The following is a 20,669-nucleotide window of genomic DNA, read 5'->3' on the forward strand; positions in this document are numbered from 1 at the left end:
TATGCACACGACCTCTTACTAATAGGTGAGAATGAAGATATTGTGTGTGTGTGGTTTGAGGTTTTCGGGCGCTAAAATGAAGATATTAAGCCATGTGAAAGTACACTGTCCAGTAATCTATCCATATTAAGCAAGTAATTCTGCGCCTACAGATATTATATCTGTTCTTTAATTTTTTGTGCTGATATTGCAAAAGCACAATTTCTTACACACATTTTAAAAAAAATGTATGAGGTGTTTCTCTTATATCTATAGTTATTTTGCAGTTCTGTTTGTAAGCATGCTTCCTCTTTTTAAAAGCTAGTAAAAACAATGGGTGATGTTGCTATGACTTTTATGGATACATTAGTAGCATATCTTGCAAGCAACATTTTATATCACTCAGTGAGGAGCAACATACCTTTCACATCAATGTATGAATGATCCAGTCTCCAGAATAATTTTTTCAATCAATGTACATACATGATCAACAGAACACTTCATTTAGAGCTTTTAGATAATACCAAAGACAACATTATCTTCTAATGTGAGGAGACTTTCCATAAACATAACAAGCTACATTAGTGTAATGATGTACAGTAATCCTAATATGGCCTTCTTTATTAAGACGATTTCCTAGATGAATCAAACAATGATTGATTCCATCTGGACTTTGCCTTTGGCTTAAACATAGTGGTTATCTGCTATTTGTCATTCTACATCATTTCTGACATTTTTCCATGACCACTAGGCAGCTAAATAATCTAATTGAACTTAATCCTTTGAATGCTAGTCCTGTCTTACATTTTTACCTCTCTGCTCTCAGACTTCACCAGATCTCATTGCCTCTAAATTTTTGTTCATTCTCCAAAGCAGTGGCATTTCTGGACACATTAAGACAGAAACTAGTAACAAATTGCAGCTCTCAATGGCTCTTTTTCTGTGCCATTGGCACATAATTGTTTTAGTGCAGCTCCTTCTTTATTACAACTGCAATAACAACATTCAAAACTACTACACCGCAGCATATCACAACTTCCAGAAAAAAAGATGTAGATAATCTTGACAGGTTTCTACGCATACCAGTTCTGCAATACTTTAATGGCTGAAACACACAGAAGATTAAGTATGTCCTTCAGGTTCCTATTTTAAGCTTGTCACAAACTTACCTGCATTACAAATAGTACCAAGAGCAAAATACACAGAACTTACTGTAAGTGTACTCTACATAGGCTGAAGTTAATTGTAAAAATGAACACTTAAAGAGTGTTTACTAGGGTGTAAAAATTATGTATCATAATGTATTGTAAGGAATTTTACAATATTTCGCATTTGTGACAAGGTGTGCCAACGCCTTACAGCAAAGTACATGAGTAGCTAAATGCAGTTCTCCTCCTTTAATGTTCTTTTAGAACTGTAGCTCAGACTTCAACTTAGTTATGAATGCTGATAAATGCTTAACCCCATATGATTATGGGATACTGAAGCATCGAGTATATATATCTTAGGGACCTTCAGGCACTCTGTGTTTGTAAGTGGAAAGATTTGGAACTAATGTCCAACTTATATTAGATGTGGACAAGAAAATACCTACCTTTAAGGCACAGGAAAAAAAGGGTGGGAGGGTGCCACACCACTGACTTCCAGTGCAATACAAAACAAGAAAAAGATTTAGCAGGTTGGACATGCACAGATGTTAACTAAGAGTCTTTGTAGCATGATATGATGTTTTGCAGCATACTGTTATACTGAAGAGAAAAAAACTCAGACTGAAAGATGTCACAATCACTCTGAATAAAGAAGTGACTGCTCCCCCATAACACAGAGTTCCTCTAGCATTGGGGGCACACCTTTCTGTGTGGCTAGTAATAAATCAGTTCAAACACAGCATACCATATTTGCATTCAATGTTCTGGGAAGTGGGCAGCTCTCTACATTATGTGTGGATATGAGATGAGAATGGACTGTAAGTTATAAGTTGTGCTGAAGTCTGGGCACACTCTTCCATCATTGTATTTTTTGGATGGTGGACAATATTTTAATCATACAGAAGCGTCTTAATGGGGAGCCCATTAGTTGCAGTTATAACCAACCAGTTCATGGAAGACATCACTTGGACATGGCTACTGTGAAGCCTACATGCTTTTATCATTACGCTGACAGCACATACGCTGTCTGGCCTCATGGACATGAAAAACTGGGAGAGTTCTAGTACAACAGCAGCATCCTCCATGACATCAAGTTCATGGTGGAGGTCAGAGACAGAGTTACTTGCTGTTCCTTGAAATTCTTGTCTGCTGAAAACCAAATGGGTTTCTCAGCCACAGTGTTTACTGGAAACCCACCCACACCGGCCAGTATTTGCTCTATACTAGCTACCACTGCCCTACACAGAAATGTTCTGCTCTTAGGGCCTTGGTGCATTGAATAAACTAATTTGAGTAGCTGAAAACCTGCTGAAGAAATTGAACCACTTACAGAAAGTGTTGAAAGAAAAATAGCTACAACAACTGACAAATTGCATAAGCCATTTCATCAAAGGCACTTAAAAAGAAGGTCCCCACGGAGAACGCGTAGAAGCTTGGATTTCAGCCATTCTGTGGCCCAGGAAAGAGTAGTACGCTCCTACAGAGATATAAAACTGATTCAGTCTTCAGGCCTCTCGCAAAACTAACCCATTAGGTTCATGAATGATGATTATGATGATCTGAATGGCAGTGGTGTACAAAACACCATGTATGTTGGACAGTTTTACACTGGACATACTGTGTGTGTTATTGAAAAGTACCTTATAGAACATGAAGTGGTTTGCACTTATGGTATTCTGAGAAGTCATTGATAGCAGAACACACTCTGGAAAACGGACACTCAATTTCTTTTGATGAGACATCTATTATTGAATGGACAAATAGTTTCTGGAATAGCAATAAATGAAGTGATACAGCTAAAACTTCTGGTAACACCCTCAATAAAGATGGTGATCTATAGTTAAGCAGAGTTTGAGATCCGGCTACTGGAAGATTGAAGTGGGCATGATGGACCTGCAACACAATACTTTATATGGTGTTGGGCTGGGCACCATATGACGTCACAAATAGTAGTGTGGCTGTTTAAGAACAGCAGCAGCAGTCACACTACAGTCACCACTTGACAAACGCTGAGGAGTACTTTGCTGAAAGTTCACAGATTTTTAACCAGCTTACATGGTTGGAAACTCAAGAATGTTTTATCATCTGATACATTATTTTAAACTTATATTTGCTTACACCTTCACATTAACTTGTAAATGAGGTGGTAGAGTGTTATGTTTATTTTTTCTCCTGTAGCATTCTTAATTGTTTTTATCTTTGTCTCAAACTACACATATCAGTCTGTTCTACCCCATATAGTGTTGTGCAAAACAAAATGCCACAAACCAGACAACTACAAGTAGTTAGCATAATATATGATGAAATTAAAGTAACTTTGTGACTGACAGGGTGATTCAAATCAAAATGGCATTATCAAATGGTTCACAACACATGAAGGAAAACTGGTGCAATTGTTGTAGTGTTAAGAAGTATCAAGTTTTCTGAGTAAAGGTGGAAAGTACATGCAGAACAAGTCTTCAGTCGCTCTGTGTAACTGAGCTAAGAAACAACATTATCAAAGTAACACCTAAGAGTTTTGTTCCAGTATGTGTACTAATACATATTTGGGGTTCACACAAATGAAACATGAACACTGTATATTTGGCCTGAGCTGCATGTTGGTAAAGGGAACCCAGCCTAGCAAGGGCAATTTCCCCAGGGAATAAGTATCACAATCAGCAGACACATGCAAATCCCAGCTAACATGTCAAAGGTTTCATAATGGCAAATCATCTGGGAATAGCTCATTTCTAGATGATCAACTTGGTATTATTTTGACCATATGCACCACAGCTTCTCCAAGAAACATTTTGCAGGAATTTTGTGATGTTCAAGAAAGGCATATGTACATCATTATTGCTTCAAATACTTCTCCACAACATGACTGCTGCTGTAAATAAATTCACTTGATGTCATAAATCAAAACATCTTAAAAATGGGACAAGTGGTCATATTACACATCAGTCAGTAACTTCAGCAAATAATTCATTAAACATGTAAAAAGATATCAATGTTGTTATATTTCATAACTTGCACAAATTTATGGCTACTAAACGCTTCTTTAAAAGACAACTGTGGGAGGTGGATGAAGATAGATCTGTTAACATAAACATTTGCAGTCACAAGCTGGCCTCAAGCAGTCACTAAATTATGTGCAAACATTAGCAACTTCTAGAAGCATACATAATAGTAATCATGGCATTTTCAATAATTGCCAAACCCTACACTAATTAACTCTGTAACTGTCTGTTGTCGAATATCATTCATTTTGAACACAAGGTTTCGCAATTTCTTTCCACATGTCAACTAGAGTAGCCTTACCTGGCAGGTAATATTCTGCTATTTGTGCACACTTGTTTACTTGAACCTTTTTTTATATACTTATGATCCTTTGCACATAATACACATTTTAGTGTATTTGTACAATGTACAATGCAGTATGATTCATAACATATATGAAAGTTGAAAATTTTAGTTTCATACAATGACATTTGCATCAAATCTGCCATATTTGGGTAACTAATATACCATTAGCTTCCACGAATAGTTTTATGTACAGGTGCTACACTAATCTGTAACTGAAACAAAATGTTATTGCTGTTTGAACACAATAGCTTTGTTATCTATTATTAAAAAATATTTTTCATATTAGTCTGTGATCATTTGGACTATTCATATATTGGTGATATGTACAGCAGCCACAATGATTACACTGTTAACAACTCAGATGAAATTTAAGGAAATCTGCATCATAAGAAATAACTGAAATCAAATTATAATGTCACAGAGTACACCAAATCACTAACAAATATGTCCACAAAGTTACATTTCATGCACTGTTAACACTTGCTACAGTCATCCACATCTATACTTGATATCTGTATTGCGTTCACTGGAGTTAATCCCTTCGTTTTCTTTTATCCCTGTCATCCCTACGATCTCTGTCTTCTTTTGGACGTTTACTGGCTCTTTTAGCCTGTGTAAGAAACTGATCCAGACCGAATGGATCTTCCTCTTCTTTCTCAAATTGTACAGGTCCACTTCTTGTTGCATTGCGGTCAGTACCACTGAATTCTTTATCTGGCACAAATCTGCAACAGAAAATGGCAGCCATAGTTTTAACCTATATTATCAATTATGGAGTAACAAAAAAATCAGTTACACACACACACACACACACACACACACACACACACACACACACACACACCTCTCCTGTGTGTGTGTACACACACGCGCATGCGTGTGCGTGCGCGTGTGCACATGTGTGAGCGCGTACGCATGCATTCTTTTCATATATATTCCACAACATTCCATTATGATACAAAAATTGTAAGGCAAGGTTAGGAATTTAACTGTATCCCTTTCGAAGAGTGAAAATATAGGTATTACAAAAAACTTAAATTTGGATGCCTGTACAGGAACTTGAATACCGTTCCTCCAAAGTGTGCATCCAGTGCCTTAACCACTGCACCACTTTACTTGGATAAATGACAGACAAGTGTGTCAGGCACACTGATCAGCAAATGGGGTAATACAAAAATTAATAAAGATCTACAGAATTCAGGTTCATGCATGTAAAAATGCAAAAACAGAGAATGAAGAAAGATAATGATCACAAGACCATTAGCAAGAATCAACAAATGGAAAAATGGACTGTCTATATCAGTCTACATTGTTGAACTACATACAATAAAGCACATCAATATGAGAAGGATTATGTGAAATCATTACTGCTGACAAATGCTCTAAGTTTATGGTATGCTCCAAAGTGTAAGTTGCATGATATGCACTTTCCTCTTTGTTCTTTTAACATTACTGATATGTTCTGTGGTTCAATTCACAAATGCATGGAAAAAGATTTCTACTGCTGATGAACATTTATATTAATTGATGGCAGTCAGTGGAAATCTTCAGTTTCAGGTTGGTCCACTAACAAGAAGAAATGATTCCAGTTTGTGATCTAAAAGTCTAAAAGTTCAGGCTATTGTCCTGATGGACCTGTACAGTATGTAAGACTTGCACTCTCGCTTGCTATCACAAGTTGCTAAAATATGTTTGCCAGGACATTTCTTTTATAAGCCACAGTTCCTCACCAAAACCCACGAAAAAGAAAAAAATTTAAAGATTAAATTTGTATCATTAATATACATTTTAATGTGTAAAACTACTGCATGTCTTACAATTACTACTACGTCAACATACGAATTACAAAATATTTTAAATTCGAAATAAGAATATAACTAAAAACTGGTACGCATCCATGAAAGGAAGGCTTTTACACAAAAGAATAATCAACCTTTTTATGATGTCAATGGCACGAACACAAGTCTACTAATATTACACTGCAATATTTAACCTCATAAAAATGTTTTTTCAGTATGAGAACAGTATTTCTAAATTAGGTACTTCGAGTATTTCTTTTTACTACACCATCTCTCAGTTGTATATCTATAAAGAAAATTATAGAAATGTAAAAATACCAACCTATTTGTCTTGATCAATTTATCTAAGTCATCACCATACACATCTTTGTCCAGATTTCTACTGGGGCGATAAATATGTGAACCAAGATTTCCAGTATCACGCCATGGTTTGTCATACACATTATAACTCTCTTCATCTCCATAACCTGAATCCATTCCTTTGGATGTGTTGAATAAACGTTGGTCAAATTGTACTTCACCTCCAGAGATGGTTTTTGCTGGCAAACCAAGGGCAATTTGTTCACTTATGTCTCTTTCACGTTCTCGTTGAAGTTTCGTTCTGAAAAAGGAAAGTAACAATTCTAACTAGAACTTCTTTTAGTAAAAGTAAAAATAATTTACATGTTTTCCGATACTATGGAGAAATTAAATGGTACCTTTTATCAGGCGCAGCTCTTGCAATGTTCTTTTCCCGCTGGCGATCCTTGTGCCTTTCATAACGCATTTGGTCACGTTCCCTCGCCTCCTCATCTTTTTCTGTAAAGAAAATGTTTTACGTCTCTATACTCCTCAAGAAATCTGACCATATTTATAGGACAAATTTTATACAAACCTGCCGCTGCCTGTGTTCTGATTCCGGCTCGTTCTTCACGTGCCTTCTGAGCCAACTGTCTCAAGTGCTCTTCCTTTTTCTCCTTTTCTTTTTGTGCAAGCTTTTTCTCCAATTGTGCTCGCATCTCCACAGCTTCACGAGCCTAAGAAAAATCACACATGTATACATCAGTAAGATAAAGCTTGAAACATATAACTATAACATCAGCTGCAAGTTACACATAATTACAAATAACTGGAAATATAGAGCACTGGGTGTAGATCTTAAAAAACAGCACTTGGATATTTAAAATGATGTATGTCAGTAACACAATATGCCCCAAAAGGAAGATTTATTTGAATTTAAAAAGAACCACTTTACACCTATATATACCATAATAATTTAAGGTTAACCTGCGAGATAGACTTATACAGCTCAGCTCAGTGGTCAATGGCAGAGAAGTGTATGTGACAGTAATATAGTTGAATAGCTGATTTCAGAAACAACACTTGTCCACAAGTTGTTGGTTTTGAGTTTAAGGTGCAGCAGTGTCCTGTGAGAATAGCTCTGTCGGCTGGTAAGAGAAATAGAACTTGTCCCACACTTGATATAGGCGTTTTGGATCGGCAAAATTTACAGTGAGCACAGAAAGAACACTTGTCCTGAGAAGTGTTGTTTCTATACATAGTGTTGGTAGAAGTGAAATAAGTGACAAGTGCGCTCTCGCACTGACACTTTTGCATGTGAAGAGAGTAAACCGCATGTAGTTTATTATTGTGCAACATGTCTTCTGTTGACAGTTAGAGGTTGCAGGACATTAAAATGAAAGAAGGAGTGAGAAATACGAAATATCAACATGAGAAGATTAAAAGGCTGCATATTAAAGGACAGGAGCACAAAAACGTCAGTGGGAAATGGTGCTGAAGAAATAGAGTAGATACTATAACCATTATACGATGTTATTAACATTTTTTGCATTAATTAGTAAAAAGCAAAATGCTGGTATTGCTGGTTCACATAGAATATTTATCTCACTTCACAGAAGTTGTCGACAGTGCTCTGAGGAAATAAATGAAACAAGCATAGGGATCTACACACATTTTTACAATATGGACTCAAAGGATGCACAAGATTGATCCACAAGGGCTGATTACCGTCAAAGGTATTGGAAGAAGACATTTGCAAAAAGAATCAAATGATTCTAATAATAAACCTTGACAGCAAAACTTCAGATATTCTTTGAATTCTAGTACCAGAAAAGTGGAGGTATGTACGCAAGCATTCTGGAGCATTCATGGCGTGACAAACATGAGAGTATGAAGGATTAACAAACTACTCGCACTTGTCAACCCAACTACCAATCAAAGAGGTAAAAATCGTTCAGGCAATGCGAAAAATAGTACAGAAATAAATGCTACTGTTGGACATATTAACTTCTACCCATAAAAAGTAACCCACTATGGCTCTCGAGATCACCATTATTTGCTAGAATCAGTTTAATGTAAAAACCATGCATGAACAGTTTCAAGTGAAATATCATGACATGGCTGAAAAATACAAGCTTTTCACTCTGTTTCAGAAGATGACACATTGACACGTGTGGCAAATTTGAATAACTGTCAACTAAAATGAAAAATACAATGCTTAATGACACAAAGAAACAGACAGCTTCTCCAGAACTCGTCATGCACAAGAGAGGGGCAGTTAAGTTTTCTTTTCTCATTAGTTAAATTACAGAGAAATGCATTGATAATGAGGAAATAGTAGGAACTGCTATTGACTTCATGTAGAATCTATGCCTACCAACTATACCCATTCAAGAGGTCTTCTTCTATCAACAGCTTACTGTGAATGTCTTTAATATACACTACCTGCAGACCGGTGAATCAAAATTCTGTGTTTATCATGAAGGAACAGTAAAGAAGACACCCAATGAAGTGTGTTCATTCTTATTATATTTCATCACAAACAACTTCCCAAAAAACATTAAACATCTGCATGTTTTTAAGCACCTGCGTGTTTTTTCAGGTGGTTGCCCCAGGCAAAGTAGGAATCATACCGTTGTAAGGCTTTTCCTGGCTCCGGAAGCTTCAGAGCGATTCCTCACTATTAATCTTTATTTCCCTATACATGGACATTCATTTCTTCCCTGAGATAGAGACTTCGCGGTAGTGAAGAGAAAAATCCACTCAGTGGATAGGGTGTACCACATCAAGCAATTTGGTGAACTGACTGCTATTTCAAGTTCAAAAGTTAACACGTTCCAAGTGAAGGTAGTTTCAACAAGCAGTATTCTTGCATTCAAAAACTGGTGGCCCAAAATACCATCTCTCTGGTGGTGCCAGTAGAAAGGTGCCCAGGGATCAGAAGCAGTCGTTAGTGGTGCCAAATTCTTTGAATATGAATACGAAAGTAACACTTCTTGTACCGTGATTTGAAAGGCATATATCCACAGCTCTGTCATGTAAGCTTTCTGTCTTTGTATTGACTGCAACTCCTCAATTCCCTTTCCCACAGAGAAAGCATATAACACGTGTGCCAATAAGTTCGGAGAAAATTGCTGACATCAAGAAATTAGAAGGATTTATTCCAGATAAAGTCCATGAATTTTACACCACAGTCTACAATTAGTCAATAAAGGAGTGCAGTGTAATGTAAAACAATGTGAAGACAGATTTAGTTCAAAATTTGACTGTGCAACTTCATCAAATTCATAAAGGTAAAAGTTAAAAATTGAAAAAAGAAATGTGCAAATCATATACTGTTTTCCTGCTATTGTGTGTTATTCAATTAACATAATCTCAGAAACAATACTTGACCTGATATTTATGAAATACTTCCCTTTAAGCGAGATACCTGCAATTGCACCCAAAAATACATACACATACACCACTGGATAGTGCACTATGTTTTAGCAGTTACAGATTAATGTATGAAATTAAAATTTTTGTGCATTTTTCTGAAAAACAGTCTCTGTGAACAACAGTTGTTTCTGAAATCAGCGATTCGATTGAGTTCAAGTTCCTTAAATGAAGGAAAGAAAGGTTCCAAGGGTGAATGATGTAAGCAGAATAACAACTGCACACTGAACAAAGATGAGGAAGGAAATAGCTCATATCATTTTCATACAAACCATCCCAAAATTTGCCTTGAGGGTTTGGGAGACCTGCAGAGAAACTAAATATGCACTATTACAAGGGGTTTTAACCACATTCCTCCCAATTTCAAGTCTACAGCATTATCAATGTGCCACATTGACTTGTTTCAAGTAACAGAAGCGACAATTGAAGATTATTCTAGGATTTGTACAAGAAGTATAACAATACAAACAGTAACCTGCTTTGGGGAGGGGGGGATGGAGAGGGAGAGGGAGAGTGGGAGAGAGGGAGGATCACATGTGTATAGACAAAGTGCAAAACAGCATTTACTGCAAGGTCATTACAATTTCATGTTTTTGGTGACAAATTTTTTAAGGAAACAATTATTAAGATCGAACACAGGCTATGTCAACAGAAAGAACTTTGTGCATGGTGGTGGTGCACCCTTGTAGGAAACAGCTAATTCAGGGTATTCCATCAGAAATATTTCATACGAGTTATATGTTGACTGTTAACAGCGTTACTGCAAAATGGAAGTACAAAATGCAGCGAACCCAAATGACATTGGCAGGTCTAATGAATATACTGATAGGGACCACCACACACTCATATAGAATGCACAATTGGATGTGGATTTGATGGAAGCCTGGTGAACGGTGTTTATTTGCGTTTGCTGCTCCTATTGGGAAATTTAGAGCAGCGATGGTCAGGAGTTGTGTTTCCTAGCTTGCGGTTATTCAGAGCATAGGACGTGTGATGTAGTCAGCCTACAGCAACATCACTGTTAAGTAGCACGAACACACAAGTTAATGGTTTAATTTAATCTACACAGTGTTGCTACAAGAAAAGAAAAGCTTTCACATATAATATTGGTCCCTAAGGTTAATGAGCTGCAAGAGAAGCTAATCTTTCGCATATAATGTTGATTTTTTTGCGCGTGTTACACTTTAAGATATATCACATAAATGTGCCAGTAAAATTGTTAATAATGACATAAATGTCTGATCTTCAGGGTTCGAAATTCTTCTAAATGGCTCGTCATCAAAGAGTTGATTTTTAAATGAGAGTCAAACGCTCTGTGATTTAAGAAATTCATGGTACATTCTCGCGCGCAATCCAACTTACGTAAAAGGATATTTGCTTTGAAGGTAACGCTTTTCAAACCAGCATTCGCAATATTTTTCCGCGACCTGTTAGAAATAGGTTCATTTCAGCAGTTGCCAGAGCGCGCAGATAACAAGCGACACCTCGCTTGCGCAGCTACCATGACGTAGGAAGCCCGTATGTACGTACATGTAAAACATTAAAAGATTTTACATTATGTTGTAAAAACAGCAAGACATCACAGGGTACTCCAAGAGCATCAGACTTTCGTGAACCATATTAAAATGTGCACATTTAAACTGCCACTTAAAGTACACATTCGTATGTCCAGATTCCCAATGAAGTAGACCTCGATCTGATATTAAGCTTTTCAGTGTGGTTTTCAGGATGCAAATTTTCTTGGAGCACCAGTACTGTATTATATCATGCTTGGTTCTTTATTATGGCATAATGCCATACGTGCTAGAAGATGAAAACGTGCACTTGAAATGCAGCGAACAGTTGAAACTAGCCAGTACTGTGGAATTAAAAATTTAGTTTCAAATACATTGACTGTCTCTGCGAAAAAGGTTAATGAAAGCTAAATTTCTTCTGCAAACAGACAAAAATAACTTCATTGTTCTGCAAGGCGATTAATGCTTGACTGTCAGAAAGGTGGAAATAAAATCAAATCTGAAACTAATAATGTATTTTAGCCTTCCATAATTACATGAATGTATTTTAATTCACTTGATGTCTCCCGGCCACATATATCCGTTTTATTTTCATTTGCGTGAGAGTAAACGAAGGGGAAACAGCAAAATCACTAAATGTAAACACGGGTCACATGGAGACTACCCACTATAACTCAGGCTGGTCTGCGCATCAGCCCCGGATCCACGATATTTGAGAATCGGGTCAATACTAAAAAAAAAGTCGAATTTTCAAAAATTTGTGCATCTTGTAGGGCACATCGTTCTGAAACGTTTGAAACATAAAACATACGTGTTCGAGAAAATGTAAGACATGTTATTTGGTCTTAAGTGTGCCTAAGTGCAGTGTCAAGTCTCTTCATACAGCATTCTTCTATCGCACGTCAGCGTATTTCGCTCTGTGGAATTGAAACGTGTATATTTTTTAAGCGATACTATCAAAGTATATTCAGGACAGTGGAAACTGAAATGTCCTGTGGTGCCTCTCCTGTGGTGCCTCTCCTGCTCCCAGTCGGCCGGTTTGACAGCATGCCCCTCTTTTTTATTTTATTTTTTAAAAAACTCGCCATTAATAGCGATGAGATTATTTGTAATCTGGAGAACAAGAACTCCTCAGAAAATTTGCACTCTTTATTGTCTATTAGCTAATAACTTGTTGTTTTGTGTGGCATAAAATTTAATATAGGATACATAAATCAATATAGACAAGAGACAAGCAAGAAAGTAAACGTTTCTTCAATCCTTACTTCCTAGAATTTTTTCTCTCTAATCTTGCTACAGCTTTACATGATGTGCTTTCCTTTCTGCGCAAGAATCTATTACCTCACCAAAGTTCGTCAAACGGTTTGCTAAATGAAAAATCGAATTTTCGTTACTGAAAAAGCTGTTAATACAAAATAATACCCAAGACTGGTGTGGTTTCTCGATCTGATGCTAGGTAAAGCAAAATAGGCCTTTCTAATATTGCAGCAGTTTTGTAACACACACCAAATAAGCGAGACTGTTTTGGCACAAATGGTTATTTTTATAACACGACAGAATATAATTCATGGGTGCCAATATCAAATGCCTATTAGGCCTACTACAAGCATAAAGCTTTATGTTAGGAAATAGTTTCACATTTCATTCATACGCACTGGTTTCTCAAGCACGAGATCGAAAAGTAGTATTATGAAATTTTTATATAGATTTTGAATCGTCTTATTCTTCCATAATTTGTGTGATGTCCCAGTTTCTTCTGCTTCATCATTCTAACAATCTTGTCATCACCATTTCTGTAGCTATTCCTGCCATTTTCAAAATTTGTTCGCCGGTTAGCTTCACTAACCCAGCCAGAATAATCAGTTTAGTAACCCCACGATTATTCTGCAGTTAGGCGTTGTTACATATTCGTACAAAACGTTTTCTGCGTTACTACCAAAATAGAACTTAAGCGGCTGCTAGCCGGGGACTGTACAACTGGTCCTCCTTACTAGTGTAGCGGTCTCACCAAAAATTTTCTGTCAAAATTTCATTTTCTTGGATACAACGAGAAGATAATACGTAATCTTTCTCACTTGTTATTCCTGTAGTCATTTATTTCCATTCTGGAAGACTGAATCTATGGATTTCGCTAGTAATTATAACAACGCTGATCATTCGGAAACCCAATCAACCACATAATACGACAGCGACTGGCATTCATTCGTTCGACTTTACTCCGCTCAGCTTGTGTAGCCCCATCCCCTTTTGTTTGCGGAAAGTTTATTTCTAGATGTGACAAGGATTCTCCTGACAGACATCACGTACACTATGCACGCATTCAAAAATCTACTTATGATTCATTCAGAAATTAACTTAAAACATGTTCAAAAATGTTCAAAAACCAACAGGGATGCGTTTCAAAATTATATAAATGATTGATAGATCAACGTGCGCTGGATGCTAGGCGCTTTGTGAAACAAGTTTTTTTTCCCTCGAGAATATAAATTTGGTGCCCCCTTTCCCGGTAGCATCTACCTGCTTGCTGCGACTGCTTGCACAGCCAACAGCCACATTCCTGTAGCCAGAAGGGGGAGAATCTACAATTCAAATGCAAATCAACAGAGCATGCGCATAAGCCCGCTCATAACTGCTAACACGAACCAAATGTAAACAGTTGTGACTTCACGCTCAACGGAGGGAATTTGTTGTTATGAAGTATTGCATAGACTTCCTAAAGCCTTTGACACATTTGCTGTTGGCAGACGCTTGCATGAGGACTATGTGTCGTCGTTGTATATGGCTCATTTCCTTTACAATTTAAGTTCTTTTCCTTTTTTTTCCTCTCGTTTTTGTTTTATTGTTGAAGTATTATTCTGCAGTAGCGGGATACAGTAATATCCTTTGTTAGAGTAACGGCTTTTACCATTCAAAATTGCAAAAAATTAACTGAAAACTAAAACAATGAAAACTTTCCGGAATTCTAAAAAATTCCCGGGTTTTTCCCGGTTTTCTCCCAGATGAAAAAATTCCCGGGTTTTTCCCGGATCTCCCGGTTGTCCCGGGTCGTATACACCCTGTATATGGTGAGTAACAGCTTTCCTTCTCATAATTGATTATTTTCATTGTTATATGAGAAGTGACTGTGCTTGATTAGGGTGGAACTGACAGTCTGGAGTAAACTAGACCAACCGTGTAATGATTTGTTGTGTTCACATTTAACGTACTTGTAGTTATATATTTTCGGCAAAAGTAATAAAAATTTTTTGTTACCAGTAACTATTCAATGTTGTGCGAATTTTGCCTTAATCCGTCTAAACGATACTTGATTACAATTCTTAATTTGTGTGGTCACAGTGTTCGTAAATGATTTATGCCTGTTCAGGATATTTGAAATTCATATTTGCAATTACTAAAAATGTGGAAGCAAATGAGATTTCCAAATGAAAGTGGAAATCAGACAAAAACCCTACAGCTGACAATGTTTCCTATAGGTAAAATGAAAAGCATGAAGTAAAGTATATGAATCATTAGAAGTAGCTAAATGGCTTTCAAATACTTTTAATAATAAATTTGATTTAAGCAGTACTGCTACTTATTTTGTAACAAAGAGTAGCATCACTGAACACATCATCAAATTTAAACTGCATCAAATTCAAATACATAACATTTCTGTGATTTGGAATTTCTTGGTTTATGTATGTCTGCTTCTGTTTATGAGCATGCTTTGAGCATACTGTTATCTGCTAACTATGGCTGGCTATGTTGGCTGCACTGGCACAGTTGTTGGTATTGACTGAGGCCATCTGATTTATACTGAAACATCGACTCCCACCAGTCGCCACACTGTGGCTCTTTAGAAAGTGAACAAGTTGTACAAACAAGTTGACACAGTTTTGTGATATAAAATTGCCTTTTTTTTTTTTTTTTTTTTTAAAAGAAAAGCTACTGTATTAAGTTTTCAACATGTAAGATATGTGCAAATGTCAATCTGAAGTTGACAATTTACCACCTGATGGTGGAAAATTTTGACTGTAGTTTGCACCATGATTTTTCAAGCCAAAATTTAGGAATAAAAGTGTGGGCTATATTTGTGCAAATACAGTAAGTTGTTTTAATACTGACAATGGTGGAAGGCAAAGAGAACAAGTTTTTACTCAAATTTTAGGTGGCATATTTACACCTACCCTTAAATCCTCCTTTAAATTTAGCTGTACAATTCTTCTGAGAGACTGACAAAACCTGTAGATCATTCTGAGGTATTAAACACTGAAAACAAATTTCTTGATCAATCACTAAAGAGAAAGCCACCACAGTAACAAAACGACAAAATTCTAGAGTTGTATTTATCTCTCTCTACTACTATGACATTCCAACCAAATTGTGAAACAGGAAAGTGATTAGGGATACCTGAACATCTTGACATCGTCAGAAAAGAAGAACAATGTCAACTTGCAGGCGATTGGGGAAGTAAATTAATTACTTTTTTTAAAAAAATATCTCAATACACATCCCAAGTGATTCGGGAAACCAACATCAGGGTGGGCAAATGGAGATTTCTGCCCTGGTGCATATAAATAGATGTCTTATGTTTGAAAAGTTTAAGCCATCTCACTTTGTTTCTGTAATTTTAGGACAACAAATGAATTTATAGTCAAGATGGCATAAGAAGATACCCAACAGTTGCTCTGAGCTGGGCACGGCAGCTACATGTGTACATGTGCCTCCCTCAAAAGAGGAACGCAATTTTGTAAACATCTATATGGCTATGGCTTAGTGCTGTTGTAGCTGTATAGAAGACTACCGTATTTACTCGAATCTAAGCCGCACTTTTTTTCCGGTTTTTGTACTCCAAAAAACCACCTGCGGCTTAGAATCGAGTGCAAAGCCGGCGAAAATTCTGAAAAAAGTTGGTGGGTGCCGCCACAACTTACTTCTTCCGTCGAATATATGTAGCGCTACACAGGCATGCTTTGTGGGCACAAAGATAAATACTGGCGCCAAAACCTCTGCGTCAGTAAATAAATTAAAAAAAGGTGGAAGACGAGCTATTTTCTCCGCCCCGAGTTTCAACCACTGCATTTTCATAAATTATCCAACGAAGTAAATACAAATTCAGCATGGTTCATCTTCAATCGTAGCAGCATTTCAATGTACTACGAAAATCCGACTGGAAAGACTGTTTGGGATGTTTGTCAATACGGCCAACTCATTCTGAATTTTTTCCTATCTGTGAGAAGAGATGGTTGCTATAATAGGAACTTTTATAAATTGTGAATCACATGCAGTATTCTCGTCACCATAAGAATAGTACGCAAATAAACATTTTGCCATATATTGTTTCATGTTTGCTGCTATCTCATTTAAATCCGGTCTGCCTAATAAACTACGAAACTAGAGTGAGACAACAGCAAACGCGGAAGAATATACATATCATGTCATGTTTATATTCGTATTATTCTTATGCTTAATAGTGATACAGTCAGAAATGAAGCACGGCAATTGACTAGATTTTTAAATCTAAGATGACTCTAATTTCTGTGTAGAATGTAATGTACAAAAGAGGCGCCTGCAAAGATTTTCAATTGGAGAAAAATTTTCGCTAAACTCTCGTTCAGAACATCTTCTATCATACGCAGTCTATTATTTGGTTCTTGTTGATCATTATCAAAGAAAGCAGCAGTGTAAGTAACAACAAATAGCAGTTTCTTGCCATTGTTTCGCTAATGAGACGATTCCTCTTTTTTTTTTAAAAAAAAAAGCAGCGGTAGCGCGCACAAAAGCAAGCCATGTCGCAAGCGGCGACAGGCCGTAAACACACACTATCAGAATGCGACAAACAATGCATGACACAGTACAGCAACGTGTTTTCAGCTTAGAGTGACGTAAACACCTTTAACAAAGAAAACTGCGCTTATCAGATCAAAGAAGAATAAGCTATCAATTCAAACCAGACGAAGCACGTGGAAAAGGAAGGGTACCCGTATAAATACGGACGGAGCGCCTGATGGATAGCAATGGCTACCTGGTAAAGCTTAACGGCAAACTTACGACTCGAACCAAACTACTGTAGCTGTATCGTCATTCATTCGACCTAAATTGTGTCTCATATTACAATGGACCAATTTTGTTTCGATTTGGAGATGCGGCCTATAATTTTTCTCTCCCCTTGAATTTCGAGTCTCAAATTTCAGGTGCGGCTTAGATTCGAGAAAATATTTTTTCCTTGAATTTCGAGTCTCAAATTTCAGGTGCGGCTTAGATTCGGGAAAATATTTTTTCCTTGATTTCGAGTCTCATTTTTAAGGTGCGGCTTAGATTCGAGTAAATACGGTACTATTTTCACGTGCAACCGTTAGCGATATGGAGCCGAAAGCTAGCAACAGCACTGCCAGAGGTCATCTTACACTAACTCAATTATAGCTGCCACTGAACTCTTGCAAAATAATGTTTGACACTAGGTTTTCAAGGATGGATAGATGTGTTGAGACTAGCAAAAACTATTTGGAAATGTAAAAGAAACAGATCTTTTTTGTAAGACTAACTTAGTATGGTATATCTTGAAAAATTTTAGAACCACATTATGAACTGAAACGGAACTAATTTATTTTAAATTGGGGACTGACACAAGGGAACATGGGATTTCATCACTTAAATAAAACTATTTTTGAGAACCAGAAATGTTACTTTATCACACAATTGCTTGATCTCAACTCTACTACTTGCTTATTGTTTCTAAGACAAAATGAACATATTCATTTTGTATGAGTATTTATGTATGAAATTGAAGTGTTGATTTACCTTCCTGTCTGCAATGTACAAGGCCTCAGCTAGCTTGGCAAAGTTCTCATTAATGTGTGTTTGTTGAAGTCCACGACCATCTGCGGCTAAACGTTTATCAAGTGGAATTGTGTAGCCCTAAAAGAGAAAATAGTTGATTGAACCACATAGAAATATTTGAAATCAGAAGCAATCTAACAAATTTGTGTATCACATATGCAGGGCTTACTTTTGCATTTTTCCAATTAGATATGCACGGTGGTATTTTCCACTCCTTCTGTTCCTTTACAGTCACCTGGAAAGAAAAACATAGATTAAATTCAATACAAACTGGTAAAGTCTTCACTCAGTGCTTTGTTATTAATGCAGATACCAGCGAGCACAAAATATCCCTCTGCCATGCAATGTACAGTTGCTTGTCAAAAATACATGTAGTGGTACATATAGTATCTTTCTAGGCTGCAAAAGATGACTTTATTAAGAAATGGAGGGAGCAAAAAATTGCATCTTAGTGAGAATGAAAGGAACCAACCAGGGGAGATCCCAATGTCCAATCCAGATGTTCATATTATACAGTTGCTGGTACCCAGAAAACACTTGATGAATGCCTTTATGGACAAAAAATATGGAATAACTGCCCACGAACCTGCACTGTAGACAGTATGGTAACACTGTCTGAACATTTTCTGGGATAATATATTATTTAAGACAGACTGACTGCTAAATGAGAAAACTGACTAGCAGAGTTTGCTGCTACATGATCAGCTTGAAAAATGGTAGCACTGGTCTCATACTCTTTGAGATGCGGACATATTCCGGCCTGGTCCGAGACTGCTGTGAGCATAATTCGACCATGATCTGTCACTAATGTGTCATCAAAGTCTTTGGGCATCAACAGGTAAGTGCACCAGAAGCGTTGTTGGAGTATCTGGAATGTTGGTATCCCTGCCTGGTTGAAATAACAATGGGAGAAGTGGATAGAGGGAACATAGGCAATGGGCTTACACTGCAGGGCATATGGAGAAGCTACTGAAACAACACCTATTTGCACACAGTTTGGCTAATTAAACAATTACATGGAAATCCTGATGCTGTTATTTTTGATTTAGGAGCAAAAAATTCCATAACTCTAGAATCTGTAAGTGGTTCAGTGGAATTGGAAAAGGAGCTAAATAACATCAAATAAAATGTTAAGGTTATCAGAACTGCGCCACAGAAACCAAGGACAAACTGAATTAAAATCAGAGGATGTGTTTAGTACAGAAGACTACAGCAGAGGGGTGGGGATATAAGTGTACAGTTTATGGAAAATCAGAAAATTCAATAAAATGTACAGATACTGAACAAATTTCCAGCAGAATGATAAGATTTGTTTTAAAAATAATTAAAATATACTCCATAGAAATCATTCATGTCTGTGCAACAACAAGCTCACAATTTGATGAGGAGGTAGGAGACTTTTACAAAGGTTTGCAAAATCCAATAAATGATGCAAATCATCCTTGGGGGATTTCAAAGTGAAAGCAGCGTAACACTTAAAGACTGGTTCTTCAGTGGGAAACTTCTTATATCATGTTAGAAATGACAAGTCAAACACTACTGCAATTGGCCAAGAACAACATGTCTTGTCTTAAATGTATTCTTACAGAAGAAAACAAATAGAAGATTAGCTTTGCAGGATCAAAATGGAACTCAAACGAACCAAATTTTATCAGCCAATAAAGACATTCCACAGAATATGGCAGTACTAAACATCTTCAAACTCCAAGTGATTATAGTGTTTCAGGTGCAGATTAAAAACTGGAAAAGGGGTCAGGCAAAAATAGTCTGTACAACAGAAGTCATTTGCCTCTAATGCAGATAACCCTCAACAATTAAAGGAAAAATTAAAGAGCATGTTTGAAAGCAGCCCTGAAAAATCATTTATAATACAACTAAAATAGGGCGCAACCAACACTCCAAAAGATAATGCTACAAAGTTGTATTTAGGGCAGTTAAGGAGGGTTAAGTGCTTTCCATAAATTACACAGTGCTTTTAAAACAAAGATTCCAAAATGTCTGAAACTGAAAGTTTACAGTCAGTGTATATTATCAGTTCTGATTTACAGCAAAAGGCATGAGCTTTTAATGTGAAAAACACTGAAAAACTCTTGGTTTCCCAGCAAGCAATTGAGGAATGTAATTTGAGAATTCCAGGAGAGACAGAAAAACAAATAAATGAGTTAGAGAACACAGCAGAATGGAAGACAACATTATGACTGTAACAGAAATGGAGATGGATTGGATCTATAGCTAGGTGAACTGAAGGCAAACTGACCAAGGAAGTACTTTTCAAGATTCTAGGCAATAATTTCTTCATACTTCCCATATTGTTGGCAGAAAACAGCGGCGAGCAAATTAATTTTAAC

At 36.8% G+C, this 20,669-nt stretch overlaps 1 protein-coding gene across 1 annotated transcript in view; it reads right to left on the bottom strand.

Moving 5' to 3' along the window:
- Nucleotides 1-4,108: 4,108 nt before the first annotated feature.
- Nucleotides 4,109-20,669, bottom strand: part of LOC124591312 (puff-specific protein Bx42) — a 45,986-nt gene continuing 29,425 nt past the window's right edge. The window contains exons 7-12 of the mRNA XM_047131724.1: nucleotides 18,491-18,556; nucleotides 18,283-18,399; nucleotides 7,149-7,290; nucleotides 6,973-7,072; nucleotides 6,597-6,875; nucleotides 4,109-5,200 (exon numbers count right to left, since the gene is read on the bottom strand). Coding sequence (XP_046987680.1) covers nucleotides 5,008-5,200; nucleotides 6,597-6,875; nucleotides 6,973-7,072; nucleotides 7,149-7,290; nucleotides 18,283-18,399; nucleotides 18,491-18,556 — 897 coding nt within the window. The 3' untranslated portion in view covers nucleotides 4,109-5,007. The remainder of the gene's footprint in view (nucleotides 5,201-6,596; nucleotides 6,876-6,972; nucleotides 7,073-7,148; nucleotides 7,291-18,282; nucleotides 18,400-18,490; nucleotides 18,557-20,669) is intronic.

Source organism: Schistocerca americana, chromosome 2 (assembly GCF_021461395.2).
Source record: "Schistocerca americana isolate TAMUIC-IGC-003095 chromosome 2, iqSchAmer2.1, whole genome shotgun sequence".
In the NCBI taxonomy this organism is placed as follows: Eukaryota; Metazoa; Arthropoda; class Insecta; order Orthoptera; family Acrididae; genus Schistocerca; species Schistocerca americana.